The sequence below is a fragment of the Ammodytes marinus genome (assembly GCF_949987685.1).
Source record: "Ammodytes marinus genome assembly, chromosome: 18".
Taxonomy (NCBI): domain Eukaryota; kingdom Metazoa; phylum Chordata; class Actinopteri; order Uranoscopiformes; family Ammodytidae; genus Ammodytes; species Ammodytes marinus.
The window spans coordinates 15480789-15493819 of record NC_137222.1 but is presented as its reverse complement, the minus strand read 5'-3'; the positions used below and the strand labels follow the sequence as shown (position 1 = coordinate 15493819).

Here is a 13031-nt window from a genome sequence, read left to right as displayed (position 1 = left end):
CACTTGCTTTCTTTAGTCTTCCTTTCATCCAGATGACTGAACTTAGAACGACCTTCCTCTCCTCTCTGCTCACTACCACCATTCATCCCTTCTTTTTTGTTGAAAGATGGATTGTCAGCGGAAGAGAGGGTGAATGGTGATAGCGAGGGAGTTAGAGGTGACGTGAGAAATGGTTGGCTGAACAATCTATCACTCATTTCCAAACTAAGTGAGAACAAGTTAAGTTAAGCAAGGAAGTTTATGTATGACCTCAGAAATATTGGATTGGCACAACAATCCAAACTCAAGGTCAATTTACAGGTGAGGTTGCCATTAGATTTGGGAGATTTGCTCCTCTCTAGTGCTTTAGATCTACCAGGTCTCAACCTCTTTGACAAAGTAGCTGTTATTTACTATCCATTAGAGCTTGGTGCTAAATTAACTCTGTCAGGAGTACACCCTCAGGACACTTGTTAATCGGACCCTTTGCTTAATCATCCAACCTCACACAGCCTTTATGTCATTTAGCTCCACATGGCATTTGCTGTTTTGTATCCCGGGACAGTACTGTTGCTTTGTCTCACTGCAGAGGGGTACAATTTTTTTTGACATGACAGTATCAAAACATTTTGCTTTGCTTTCATGCCTACTTGTTTTGATCTTCATTTCACATACACATTTCCCATATATTTCACATAGATGTATATTCACTCTATAATCCTTATTGCAGTGTCTCAGTGTGATTTTGAAGCATTAGTTTCACAAAAATAAGCATGCACATGAACAAGCTTAAAGGGTTAATACAGAATCATATTAATGTTTTTTTGGTTCCATGTCACAGTAAAGACCCACACAAATCTTTCATTATCACCAGTCGGTCACACTTTTGGATGGTCTCTCCTCAAAGACATTCATGCTGGTGCAAATTGTCAGTTTTCAGAAAGAAAGTAACCAAGAGATGAAGAGGTTTCAAAAGTTTGTGACATGTTGGGATGCCATTTCCCCTCCTTTGATCCTAGCAAAGCCTTTTTTCTCTTCCAGGAGGAACAGAATTGCATGACTTGGCAGCTTCTGCCTATTTCTAACCACACATTTATTTTTCTCACCTCACCCTCAGACATTCCAAATAGACTCATTCCTGCATGAAAGATACATTCAAGACAAAAACCTGACATGAATACCGCATCAGAAGCTTGAAGCAAAACAGAGAGTAATCTTTAAGCAAGCTGCATTTCATAAATGCACTGACAATATGAGCGATTTTACCACACATATGCAATGACAGTAGGGCCTATAACACGGCGTTCTTTTTTTGTTTTTGTTTTTATGGTGTGCATTATCTTGTGGAACGAACTGAAAGAAACAGCTCTGTTACAGTGCATGCTCACCAAGCTCCAGTGCTTTATTTTACGGCTGCTGCATTCTGAATAAGTTGCCATTTGTGGACCATTTCCTGGATGAATTCTGAAAAACAAGCATTACAAGCAAATCATCAGTTTTTTTAGCAAATTTTTCACAAATGTTATCTATAGGGATTTGTATGGATATTATCAGAGGCGGGTGGTGAAAAACATTCTAATGCTGGGCTTACAATACACGACTTTTCACACGATTTGACAGTCGTAGACAAATTTCCAATATCGGCCTGAAATTACGGTAGTCTTGCTGGAGAAATCGTGCGCGACTGTAATCTCATGTGTTTGGTGAAAGGTGGTCACCCGACCCGATTTCAGCCAGTCTTCTTCCCGTCTTGACGTTCCAACAATATCAAACATGTTTGATATTATCCGTAGTCTTTAGGGTTGGCTCATGTGAATAGGGAAGTTAAATGACACCAACAACCAATGGGTGCCCTCTCTCCAGCACCAAACAAGACGCAGGAGGAGCGGCATTAGTCGCGACCTGTGTCCGCCTGTGAGGCACTTTTTTCGGACACTTAGCAGTCTCGGCTGAAGAACCAGGCTGACAACTGCGCAACCTTAACACTTTACAGTCACATTAAGTGTTAAGAGTTAGAGTTATTGGGGGACGAGATCGTCAAATGAACCCGGCCAAATAACTACAGGATGTCCCCTGCTCGGAATATTAAATTCACTTTTTTTAATTAAATAATCACAATCGCGTTAGCAGTTTTTAACATGATCAAGCATGACATTGAGCCTACGCGATAAGGGCATATAGTGGTTTATATTTACTTAACACCCAGTCCATTTTACCTGCCTAAAAATAAATACATTTTATCTGACTGAAATCACTTTTAATCCCCGGTAGCAGGATTGGATATAATATTATTCTCAAAACAAATCAAGTTGTTGTGTTCTAATATGAGACCCCCTGTCTTTCTCACTCTGTGACAAACAAATCTGAGAACTAATGATTTATTGTCTTCAGGTGTAAGTTGATTGTCTTTAGATGTGAGAGGGTGTCAGTCTTCAGTTATTTTTTTAAAGTCTTTTAAAAGTCCTCTAGTGTTAGCCCAGCATACATTGAATCAGTTTCAGTAACCATCCAATAAAAATGAACACAGACTGCACAATACCGTTGCTCTGCAGAACAGTGAGTCAATTTTGAATTGTGATGATGAAAAGGCGAGGCATTCTTACAGAAAAACATAAACAAACACAAGCTTTCTATTTGAAGATTTGAAGGTTCTTCTCATGTGTTCATTGTATTCACCACTAAACCTTGTCAATATGAGTGCGGAAACTTATTCACTTACCAAGACAACTAGCATGACCACAATTCTAACTTTTTTTCCAAAAAAGAGACCAAAGGTTTAGCCGCATGTATGATACCATGGATCTGAAAGATGGAATGGATTTAGCATTACATTCTACCTAACTCCACTTGAAGTGTGGAGGCTAAATGAATGCATGCCCGCTTTTCTAGCCTCTGTTTGATCTCACATCTCTCAGCTAGCTGTTAGGGGAAGGGAATTTGGATTTAATGGATCAGACATAAAACGTAGATGTTCATACTCTCTTCATTAGTAAGACTGTGGTAGCCCGCACAGCAGAAAACAACAAATACTGTATTTTGGAAATGTAAAGGCTCTATCTCTCACAAATATCACAGATTATGGAATGTGAAATTGGTAAATATGTTGAGTGACCTATCAGCAGGTTATCATGTTTTCATTCTGGTAAACGGTTCACAGAAGACCTTGCCCTATGATACATTTTGACCTTATGTTTCAGATTAAGCCTGAACCTGAAGGATATAGTTTAGTGTGTGTGTGTGTGTGTGTGTGTGTGTGTGTGTGTGTGTGTGTGTGTGTGTGTGTGTGTGTGTGTGTGTGTGTGTGTGTGTGCGTGCGTGCGTGCGTGCGTGCGTGCGTGCGTGCGTGCGTGCGTGCGTGTGTGTGTGTGGAGGCTGTCTATCCCAGCTGGTGAGTCTGTGATGGGTCCAGGACCTGTGTGTATCTCCCTCCTTTGTTTTGCGCTGTAAGTGCTACGAGCCATATGTTACTGGACAGCGGCTCAATCTGCTCCAATTAGACCCCCCACCAGGCCACAGCAGTGGCTGGACAAGCAGATGAGACTGTAGTGTAGCCTAAGCGTGTGTGTGTGTGGTGATTGGGGGGGAGGGGGGGTCAGCAGCAGCAGCTGCATCAATGTAGGTTTGGTTAAAAGCAGCAGGGGAGTGATGGATGGAGTGGACAAAGGTGAGACCCAGTCTATATGACTGTAAATTGTTTCTCTCTGTTTCATAATAGCATGCCTCCATGTTCTGCTTTCCAAAAGACAATTGGTTAAAGTTAAAATTATAAAATGTATTACATCCATTTACAAACATATGTTGGTATCAGCTTTTCGATAAGGCATTGTTTAGCTGATGCCTCACCTTGGTATGTTTGTAGTTGCTTATTTGAAGATAATGTATTTATTGCCAGCTAAACACTTCATAGACACTGAAGGATGCCGGTAACCCCTGTGTCAGTACAGTGAAGTGGCCTTTCATGTTGGGGAAAAATATAAACATGGAGCGCTTCTGTGAAACCTTATAACTTTCAAGGATACTTCTCTTCCACTGTGACCAATCTCCCTCAAGGGTAGAAATGTGCCTTCCAGTGCGTCAAACCTTTCATCTGTAAAGCGTCACACACACAGAGACTGCTATTTTTAACTGTAAAATCCTCTGAAGACAAACGCTCCCCCCAAAATGTCTTTCATCAGCCCCCACGAACATTGCCAGAGACGTGGCAGAATTCTCCAAGTCACACTACGCCAGCCCCACCTTGCTGCTATGTCACGACATCCCCCCCAGCATCATCAGCTTTTCTCTAAGGCATTGTTTAGCTGATGCCAGTATCACTGCTTCTACGTATACTTGCTATGCTGGTTAGACAGCAGACATTGAGTCCAGCCTCAGATCTATAAAGTGCTGATCCTATCAACTTTTATTTCAAATGCACGGTTGTCCCCTGAGAACATGTAAACTTGTTAGGTCAGCCCAGAAGGTAAAGAGTGAATGTTGGTTGCTTCAGCAGATTGTAGAGCTATGTAATCGTCTGTAGAAAAATGAGCCTTATCAGACAAATCCGTAGCTGAGTAATTGCCTTTGCTAATTCCCTTCCCCCCTCCTCCCGGTGCATTGTTCTCAGCGGGACCCTAAGGCCATCATCGAATATGCTTGATGATGCTGAATAGTGGAATATTAAGCACCACGTTTAGCGGACCACTTCACCCCTGCTGTGTGATCGATGGTTCCCGCCGTCCATTAGGAGTCGCGAGAGGCGGAATCTCAGTAAGATCAAATAAGTTGAGGTCTGGCAGTGCTGTTTTTGCTTTGACAGGCAGCAGATTGCCGCTATTAATTTTCACTCTGCCTGCAATCTGCTTCGGTAAACTGATTGCCCCGACTAAAACGAAAGCATCATTAAGCAGGTGAACTTTTTGTGGTATTAAATCTTTCTCTTTGTGTGTGTGTGTGTGTGTGTGTGTGTGTGTGTGTGTGTGTGTGTGTGTGTGTGTGTGTGTGTGTGTGTGTGTGTGTGTGTGTGTGTGTGTGTGTGTGTGTGTGTGTGTGTGTGTGTTACTGTGGGTTGAGTCTGCATACTGTATACGTTTATGCAAGGATGTGTTCCTCAGTGACAGAGAAGAAGCACTTATAAAAATGGTTGGCAGATTGATTTTTTTTTAAGGAGATTTAGTTTTGACTCTACAAGTGAATGTCCTTCTCTTGAATGACTTTGTTCAAAAGAATGAAATCATTCTTCTCAAGTGATCGATAAATGTGCTGGATTTCATTTTTTTTTTCTTTTCATAAACTTTTTAAATGGTATCTGTATGAGATTTGTCAGGAACAAGTAAGGTTATGTGAACATGCACATTGTAGAAATAGAAAGGCTCTTTTCCCTGTCCTTGTGTGCCTCTTTCATTTATTTACTTTTTTGTTAGCAGAGGAGAATAAGGGAATTTGTGTCGGAAGGTGCACACAATGCAGATACACTGATATATGGTAGAATGTTGACTCTTTAGACTACATCATGTTGTTATGTGTTACTTCGATAGATATGTGTTGAATGTGTTGGTCACATTCTGGGTTAGGACTTCCAGACTGAATGCTGGCTGTAATAGAGCAGACAACAACAAATTATTCAAGATTAATGCAGAATAGTAAAGAGAAAACAACGTTGCAAAAACAATGCGTTATAGCAACAGGATCAGAACACAGAAACAATAAACAAACTCCACAGTTAGAGCAGGTACAGACGAGAATCAGTACACTCCAAAAAAGAAACCCTATCAACTAAAGTACCCTAACTTACTTATTCTTCGGTAAACCATGTCTCTTAAACCAAGTACATACAATGATTTTAGGTTACACTTCTACAGGGGACATACAGGTGGGTGGCACATTGAAGGAAATACCTGAACAAATGAGTGGAGAAACAAAACAAAAGCAGATGCTTCTGACAGGTGCACTACGTGATTCGATTGAGCAATTAACATTCAGTCATGCTCTGTGGCATGTGTAAACATGCTGAGCAGGCCCAGTTGATTCAGTATTTGTATCAAGATGGCAAAAGCTAAACAGATCTTTAGTTATTTTAAAAGAGGAATAACTATTCCTTTTGTCACTGTGAATGTCAATGCAGAACATGATCAAACAGTAAGAAACAGTCCATCAACATTTACATAGAGAGGGATTTTTATTGTGGTGTTAAATTGAAGAAATCCCTTATTACAAAGATGGATGCACATTTTTTTCAAATTCAGTGGTGCATAAAGACAGGAACTGGTCTACAGAGATGCATAAAAAAGTGATAGGGTCAGTGAGTTATCCTTCATTCTGGACAAGTGGGCGAGTGCATGTGTAGCGTACACTGAGATCATTTTACTGGCCTGAATGTTTGAGGGGATCCGGTGAGTCTCTTGTAGCCTGGCTCCGCCCGCCTACCTATTTCCGCCCAAATTTCATTTTCCCTTCAGTAGGGGAGAACGGGGTAATTTGTCCACATGGGTTGGTTGTCACAATCGTTATATCTCGGAACCAGAAGGCGCTGTCTGTGAAATTTTGATATGTAAATATCCAGAATTGGGATCAGAGGTCACCTACATAGTCTTCCTTGGAGTTAGACTGCTGAATTTGAGGTGAGACGACTGTTTGTGTTTTTCATGTCAAATTGAAAATATTTAGCTCCTCAGTATTTTTCTTCTAGGCTTTTACACAATGGGTTTATAACAAAACACTTGTTACCCATACAAAGTGTGAAGGGTAAACTATAGTTTAGATTGTGGTTAGCAAGCTAATTAGTTGTCAGATGGTTGTTGGCCTTAATGTTAGCAAGAAATTCAAGTTGGGGTTGGTCGTCAAATTTTTTGGGGGGTTGGTTGTCACATGTTATCTCAAGGCTGCAGCCAGAAAAGGAACCCAATAACGAAAGAAATTGTCAAGCTGTATCCTCACTGACACCCCAGAGAAGGAAAGAATAGAGCAGGAAAAGGCAGCTAGCATGCAAAAGAAAAAAGGGCAACAAAATCAAAACAACCCAGTGCATCCCAAACTAGACCAGCTGCCAAGGCTACAGTAAGTTATGTAGGCCTATTTGTCAACTTGACAATGCAATTACACTTTCTAATTTAGTTCTACTTGCTTGCCTTCTTTTTAAGATTATTCCCATTAAGATAACATTGTGACAAACAACCCCATAGTGTTTGACAACCGACCCCTTGATGGGGTTGGTTGTCTCAATGTGTAAGGGTGTCTTTGATGATTAATTTCTTCTTTATTACAATAAGATAGAAAAAGTGAGGGGTACACATGTCAAGCCAACACCTTAAGCTTCAATTTAATGTAGGAATGACTATTGAAAGATGTTTAGGTGATGAGCAATTCTCACTAGAGTAAAAAGTGTGCCTACTTACACCGTTCTCCCCTAGTCAGTCTGGGGCTGGGGTGGTAATAGCGGGTTCCTGCTCGAACAGATTTCTGAGTGTCCAATCAGCGAACAGATCGAGTGGCTGAGAACGATGACGTCAAAGTCGCGCGCCAGTTTCAGTTGAATGCTGCGTTCCTTTATACTCGGAATTGGAAATTTCCAACTTGGTAGTTCCGAGTTCCGACCTGTGTATTTCTGTGCATTAGCTCGGGAAAGTATGTACTCCTACAACCTTTCTTATCCAAATAGTTTTAAACTTCAACAGACACCCGCCTCCAAGTGAGTGAACGTTTGCCAATAGGGCAGTTCCAGACCTTCTGTATAAATGAAATGAAGTACGATGGTCTGGTTGGACCAGGCTAGGTCCCTTGTGCAATGGGAGACATTTTGCTGGCATGGTTTGGGTCAACATCTTGTCCACTACAGTATAATTGCTAAATGTGTTTCATTTTTATTTTCATTTTTTTCCCAAAAATATCTGTCCCCATTATTGATATATACAATATGATTGCATTGTATTACATCATATTAAATTGGACAACTTTTACTTTGTGTGAATACAATTTTTGTGGCAGCTGACTTAGCCAGTCACTTGAATGATGGTTTGACTGAGAGCTTCATACTATAAATATATATGCCAGCATTTCTGTCTGCAGAGTTTGGATGAAATATGAGGCAACACATTAATTTAGTTGCTTATGGTCACTCTTATTAAATTTGATATCTGTGCCTGTGGACAGACTTGACAATGTCAGCCAGTTATGTATATATTATAAGATTGAGTTGTGTCCATGTACCTGCAGCGAATAAACATGTATACACACAGCTCTGTCAGAGCTCATTGAGCTTACTGAGACATCAGTAAGGGATTGTACTCTTGCTGTCTGTAACCATAGGAAAGTTGTCAATCACTTTTGATCAAAATCAGTGTATATCCGCTCCGTATACTGTGTGTGTGCTGGAAAAATATCCAACACACATACATAATACACAGACTAGGCTCTGTAACAGGTTGTTGCTAGATACATAGCAACATACACTTTATTTACTTACCCATTTATAGATCATAGGCTTTGTGGTAACACTGGATTTTTTTCAGCGCACACACAGAATGTATAGAAATACGATCATAAGGAGATATTCACTGATTTTGATAAAAGAAATAAGGGATTTTGACAACAAGCATTCTCTAAAATAGCTGACTCCACCTTTAACGACTTAGTGAACATTCCTCTATACTTGATAGTTCATTCTGGCAATTTGAGACAAGCTAATGTAACTGTTGTCTATCTGTGAAGGAAAATATATGGAAAAGATTCAATGATTTGCATTTATGAACCTGAAATAAAACTTAAACTGTGACAAATATTTATGACTCTCAAGTACTAACTCAGGTCAACCGTAAAAGCTATAACGTTTGTCTATGGCACATTGGCTTTTGTTTAGACTGAGTCAAGTACTTGAGACCAGTGGTTTCATCATACTGTATCAACAAATAAGGGTGCACTTGACTACACCACCTTCATTGCCCAACAAATGATGCTTACATGGAGCACCGGAGGCACTTTAAACCAAGGTGATTCCATCATACTATATGAAATCTGACACAATACACAATGCACCTGCCACAGTAGCAGCATCCACAATACAGCCACTTCTAGTTTTCAACTGACATGTTGTTGGATATGTACAACGAGGTGAAGGAGGAGAGGAAACGAATACCCCTGGCATATTTATATATTTACCTCAGCATATCATTTTCACCTTAACTTTGACAGAGAGGAACAGGAATGAGGCAACCACAACATCAATTTTGTATGCATTACACAAGGTTGCTCCAGGCCGATTATTCAGTTTGCATTTTGTCAAATTCTCATAACCTTTACTGTGAACTTATATGCTAATAAACCCAGGCTTTGCAACCATAGAGAATACTGCACCGGGCTCTGCACTAGAACAAGTTATAAATAAATTGCAATGCAGTTAGAAGAAGTTTGATCACAGAACAAATTATTAAATGCAACTTGCAGCAAAAATAACACACACGGAATCCCAACTATCACCACCGCCAGTTCCAGACCTACAATGTGTGTGACTTAAACATTATTTATTTAAGAAAATAGAAGAAACCTCAAGCAGAACGAGTCAAAAAGGATCCCCAACTGGAACGCAGTGTTAAATGCAACTTTAAGTATTTAGTAATTGCTTAAAGACAATGTAAGAACTAGCTGTAAACAGTGGCTTCTATTGTACATTATGGACCCGATTTCCATATTGATGAGGAGCACTGGTCAGCAGAAGCTGGCTTTCTCAGTTCCAATCATCCAGAGAATCTTCCTGGAACAATGCGTTTGTCGATCCATGTAGGATAAGTTTGTAATGAGGTTGGATGCAAGCTTCTTGGGCTTCTTGAACAGGGGGAATATGGAGGTTTTTCTGCAGAGGTTGCTGATTGCTTAATTATTAGAGCTACTTTGTGCATAACCGTTGATTGAATGTTGGCTGTGGGCCACGCCGCTGTCGATGACCAGCTGTGAGTCCTCAGCTGTTGCATTAAGTGCATCCCCTGATGGCTCCAAAGGTGTTCTGTCCCTGAGCTGTCTAGTGTCATGTCGTATTGATTCAGGTTGATTGATTTTGGTTTGTTTGCCGGGCCATGTTGTTCCATGTCGTAGCACCTCCTGAACTTTTGGAAATAGACTGATCACAGCATTGATGGACCAAGAGACAGTTGCACCTTAGCTCTTCGGAAGTGTTTAAGGGTGGGGGTGTTTGAGGGTCACCCCTCAATTGTTCTCTCGAGGATAAATAAAAGTTAAATGAAAATTAAATGTTTCTTGAGATTTACTCGTGACTGGATTAAAATTAGTTGCACCACAAAAATGAGTTATCATGGGGCGCTCCGGTGGTGTAGTGGATAGAGCGCGTACTATATTGGCTCTGGCCTTCGTTGCAGTGGTCACGGGTTCGAGTCCGACCCGTGGACCTTTACTGCACGTCATCCCCCCTCTCTGTCTCCCCATTTCAACTCTGTACTGTCAAATAAAGCTTGAAAAGGCCAAAAAATATCTTTAAAGAAATAATTAGTTATCATGTAGAGATAAGTCTCTTTTCTAAATTTCTAAACCCTGTAACGACTAGATGTAACTGTTAATGCTAACATGATACCCCTTTGGATTAAAGATGAAAAATAATATTGAGCTTCTTCTTGCTCTGTCTACAGGGTTGATTGCTTTTCATTGGATAGTGCTATACAGATGTGTCCTTGCCTATTTACACATTAATGTCTTGATTACTTAAGGCTTCAATGAAGTTTAAATTTGTGCAACCCAATTAGGTGAATCACTTGTTTAAAACTAGCTGAATAATTGAGTGAGGGATTTACGAAAAGCTGGTGCATTCCAGGATACCAGGAGATCTGATGTGAAGGTGTTAAAGCTCCCATATTATACACTTTTCGGTTCTATTATACACCATAGAAAATGGTCTTAGTGGTCCCTAATACGTTTTTCTTTAATTGTTTGCTGAAAAAAACTTTCAGATAATTTATTGTACTATGCTGATGTTCAGCTAATCTCACAATGGCCTATTTTTTAAAAAGAGCTGCAGCTCCTCTCGTAAATATACAATCTTTGAGCTGCCCCCGCCCCCTGTCCGGAAGCGAAGCCAGATACGCCTCGCCCTCTGTCTGTCAGGGCCGTGGACCAATAAGAAATAGGGGTGTGGGCTGCACAGTGGAAGCTTCTGGCTTTCCAGTTTGTGAGGTCAGAAAAGGCGAAAATTCTGACTGGAGTATATTGGGGGGGAGGGGTGGGGGTTTCAGAAAGGGGGAGAGTGAGAACAGGAGAGATTGTTATTTTTTTCTATATTTTGGCAGTCTCTAGGCACACCGTGGACCCATGGATATGTTAGAACACATTTAAAAAGTGCATTTAGCATAATATGGGACCTATAACTGCTCATATAAAGCTACTGTTTGAGGACCATAGAAATTTGGAGACTGTCCAAGTTAATGCAGACTTATGTTGACTGCGTCTTCAATAAACATTACTTTACTTACTTACTTACTTATGCCTCTTCTTCCCCCGTGGGAAATAAACATGCTGGCCCTGTATAGGCAAACTTCAGGGTATCCGTCGGTGATGTGTTTGTTGTAGCCAGACTGAAGTCTTTCAAACGTCTTCTAAGATCAAAGCCACCCCGTCCTATGATCCTTGTTTTGAGGATTGGAGGAATGGCAGACAGGAAAAGTTTAGAGGTTTACTAAATAAAGCCCTTAATTCCCATTTTCAGCATCATGCAGTGGAAGCATTACTGTTGATAAAAAAAGCTACTTAATGGCTTACTTGTGAATCCACCAGAACAATATTCAATAATCTGTGTTCAACAGTCTGTAGAGATACACCAAGTCCTTTCTGTCTACCTTTCTCCAAAGTGGATCTGCTTTGCCCCCCAATTCTCTCTGCTCTGACTTTGTCCAGAGGCTTTACATCTATTTTGTCACTTGGACTGTAAATGTGATGACATGGTACATACTTAGTTCTAGGCCCTGGTCTCTCTTTCTCTCTATATATATACCGCCTTTTGTCCACCTTTCCTCTTTGCACCATCTGCTCTTGTAGATTTGAGTGGGCATTTTGTACTGATGGCAGGAGTGCATGACCCACACACACGGCTAACTTTAGGTAATGTGATTGCAGCCTAGTCTCCAAGGAACTCTAAGCTAGCTTGGCTCGACACGCTAGCTCTCCATATTTTTTTGCAAATCTCAATCTCAAAGCCTGAGGTTTTGTCTTGGTTCACGGAGTTCGTCGAGGAGTTTGGAGGGCTTTTTTAAGATGAACGTATAGAGGGAAAGGTGCTTATGTAGCCTGCAGCCACTTTAGGTGTCTTTCCGCACTCAGATTTTGATTGCCAGCCCAAGGACTCATGCAGTATTACCATAGCTATCTCACTGTACCACATGCCTAACAGCACTCGAATCCTCCTGAGCTGTCTGTCATGCCTCTTAATTTGCACCGTAAGCAGATGAGTTGAAAAAGACAGTCTTATAGCGGAAAGGTCACAATAGGGACTGCCATTCACCTAAAGATCTTTCATGTCCTGTTCATGCTGAAACTCACAATATATTTAACAATGCATTCAACATGATCGACCACTTGAACTGTGATATGCTATTAGTCACAGGGGAAAAGCCTAATAATCCGTTCACACATCACATCACAGATTTCTAAAGCAGTTCAGCTTCTCCATACACACCGCTGCAAGCCATAATATTCTTGTAATTTCTGTATTTCCTTATAATGTTTTAACACCATGCTTTCAGCTCTTCTTTTGTTTAACAATATCTATCTCTTTGTCTCTGGCTCCTTCAGAAGCTCACGGGATGGATCTGTTTGCGGTGGCAGTCCATGAGTTTGGCCACGCCATTGGCCTGGTGCACACCTCAGCCATAGAGTCCATCATGAGGCCGTACTACCAGGGTCCAGTAGGAGACCCTCTGAAATACGACCTGCCCTATGAAGACAAGGTCCGCGTCTGGCAGCTCTATGGTACGCTCAAATATGTTGTCAACTTCATTTGTGTGTGTGTGTGTGTGTGTGTGTGTGTGTGTGTGTGTGTGTGTGTGTGTGTGTGTGTGTGTGTGTGTGTGTGTGTGTGTGTGTGA

The 13031-nt window shown here is 40.9% G+C and overlaps 1 protein-coding gene across 1 annotated transcript in view; it reads left to right on the top strand.

Annotated features, from left to right (window-relative positions):
* LOC307265518 (matrix metalloproteinase-17-like) overlaps positions 1–13031 on the top strand; it is a 58723-nt gene that overhangs the window by 33078 nt on the left and 12614 nt on the right. Inside the window, exon 5 of the mRNA XM_080047270.1 lies at positions 12739–12915. Coding sequence (XP_079903396.1) covers positions 12739–12915 — 177 coding nt within the window. The remainder of the gene's footprint in view (positions 1–12738; positions 12916–13031) is intronic.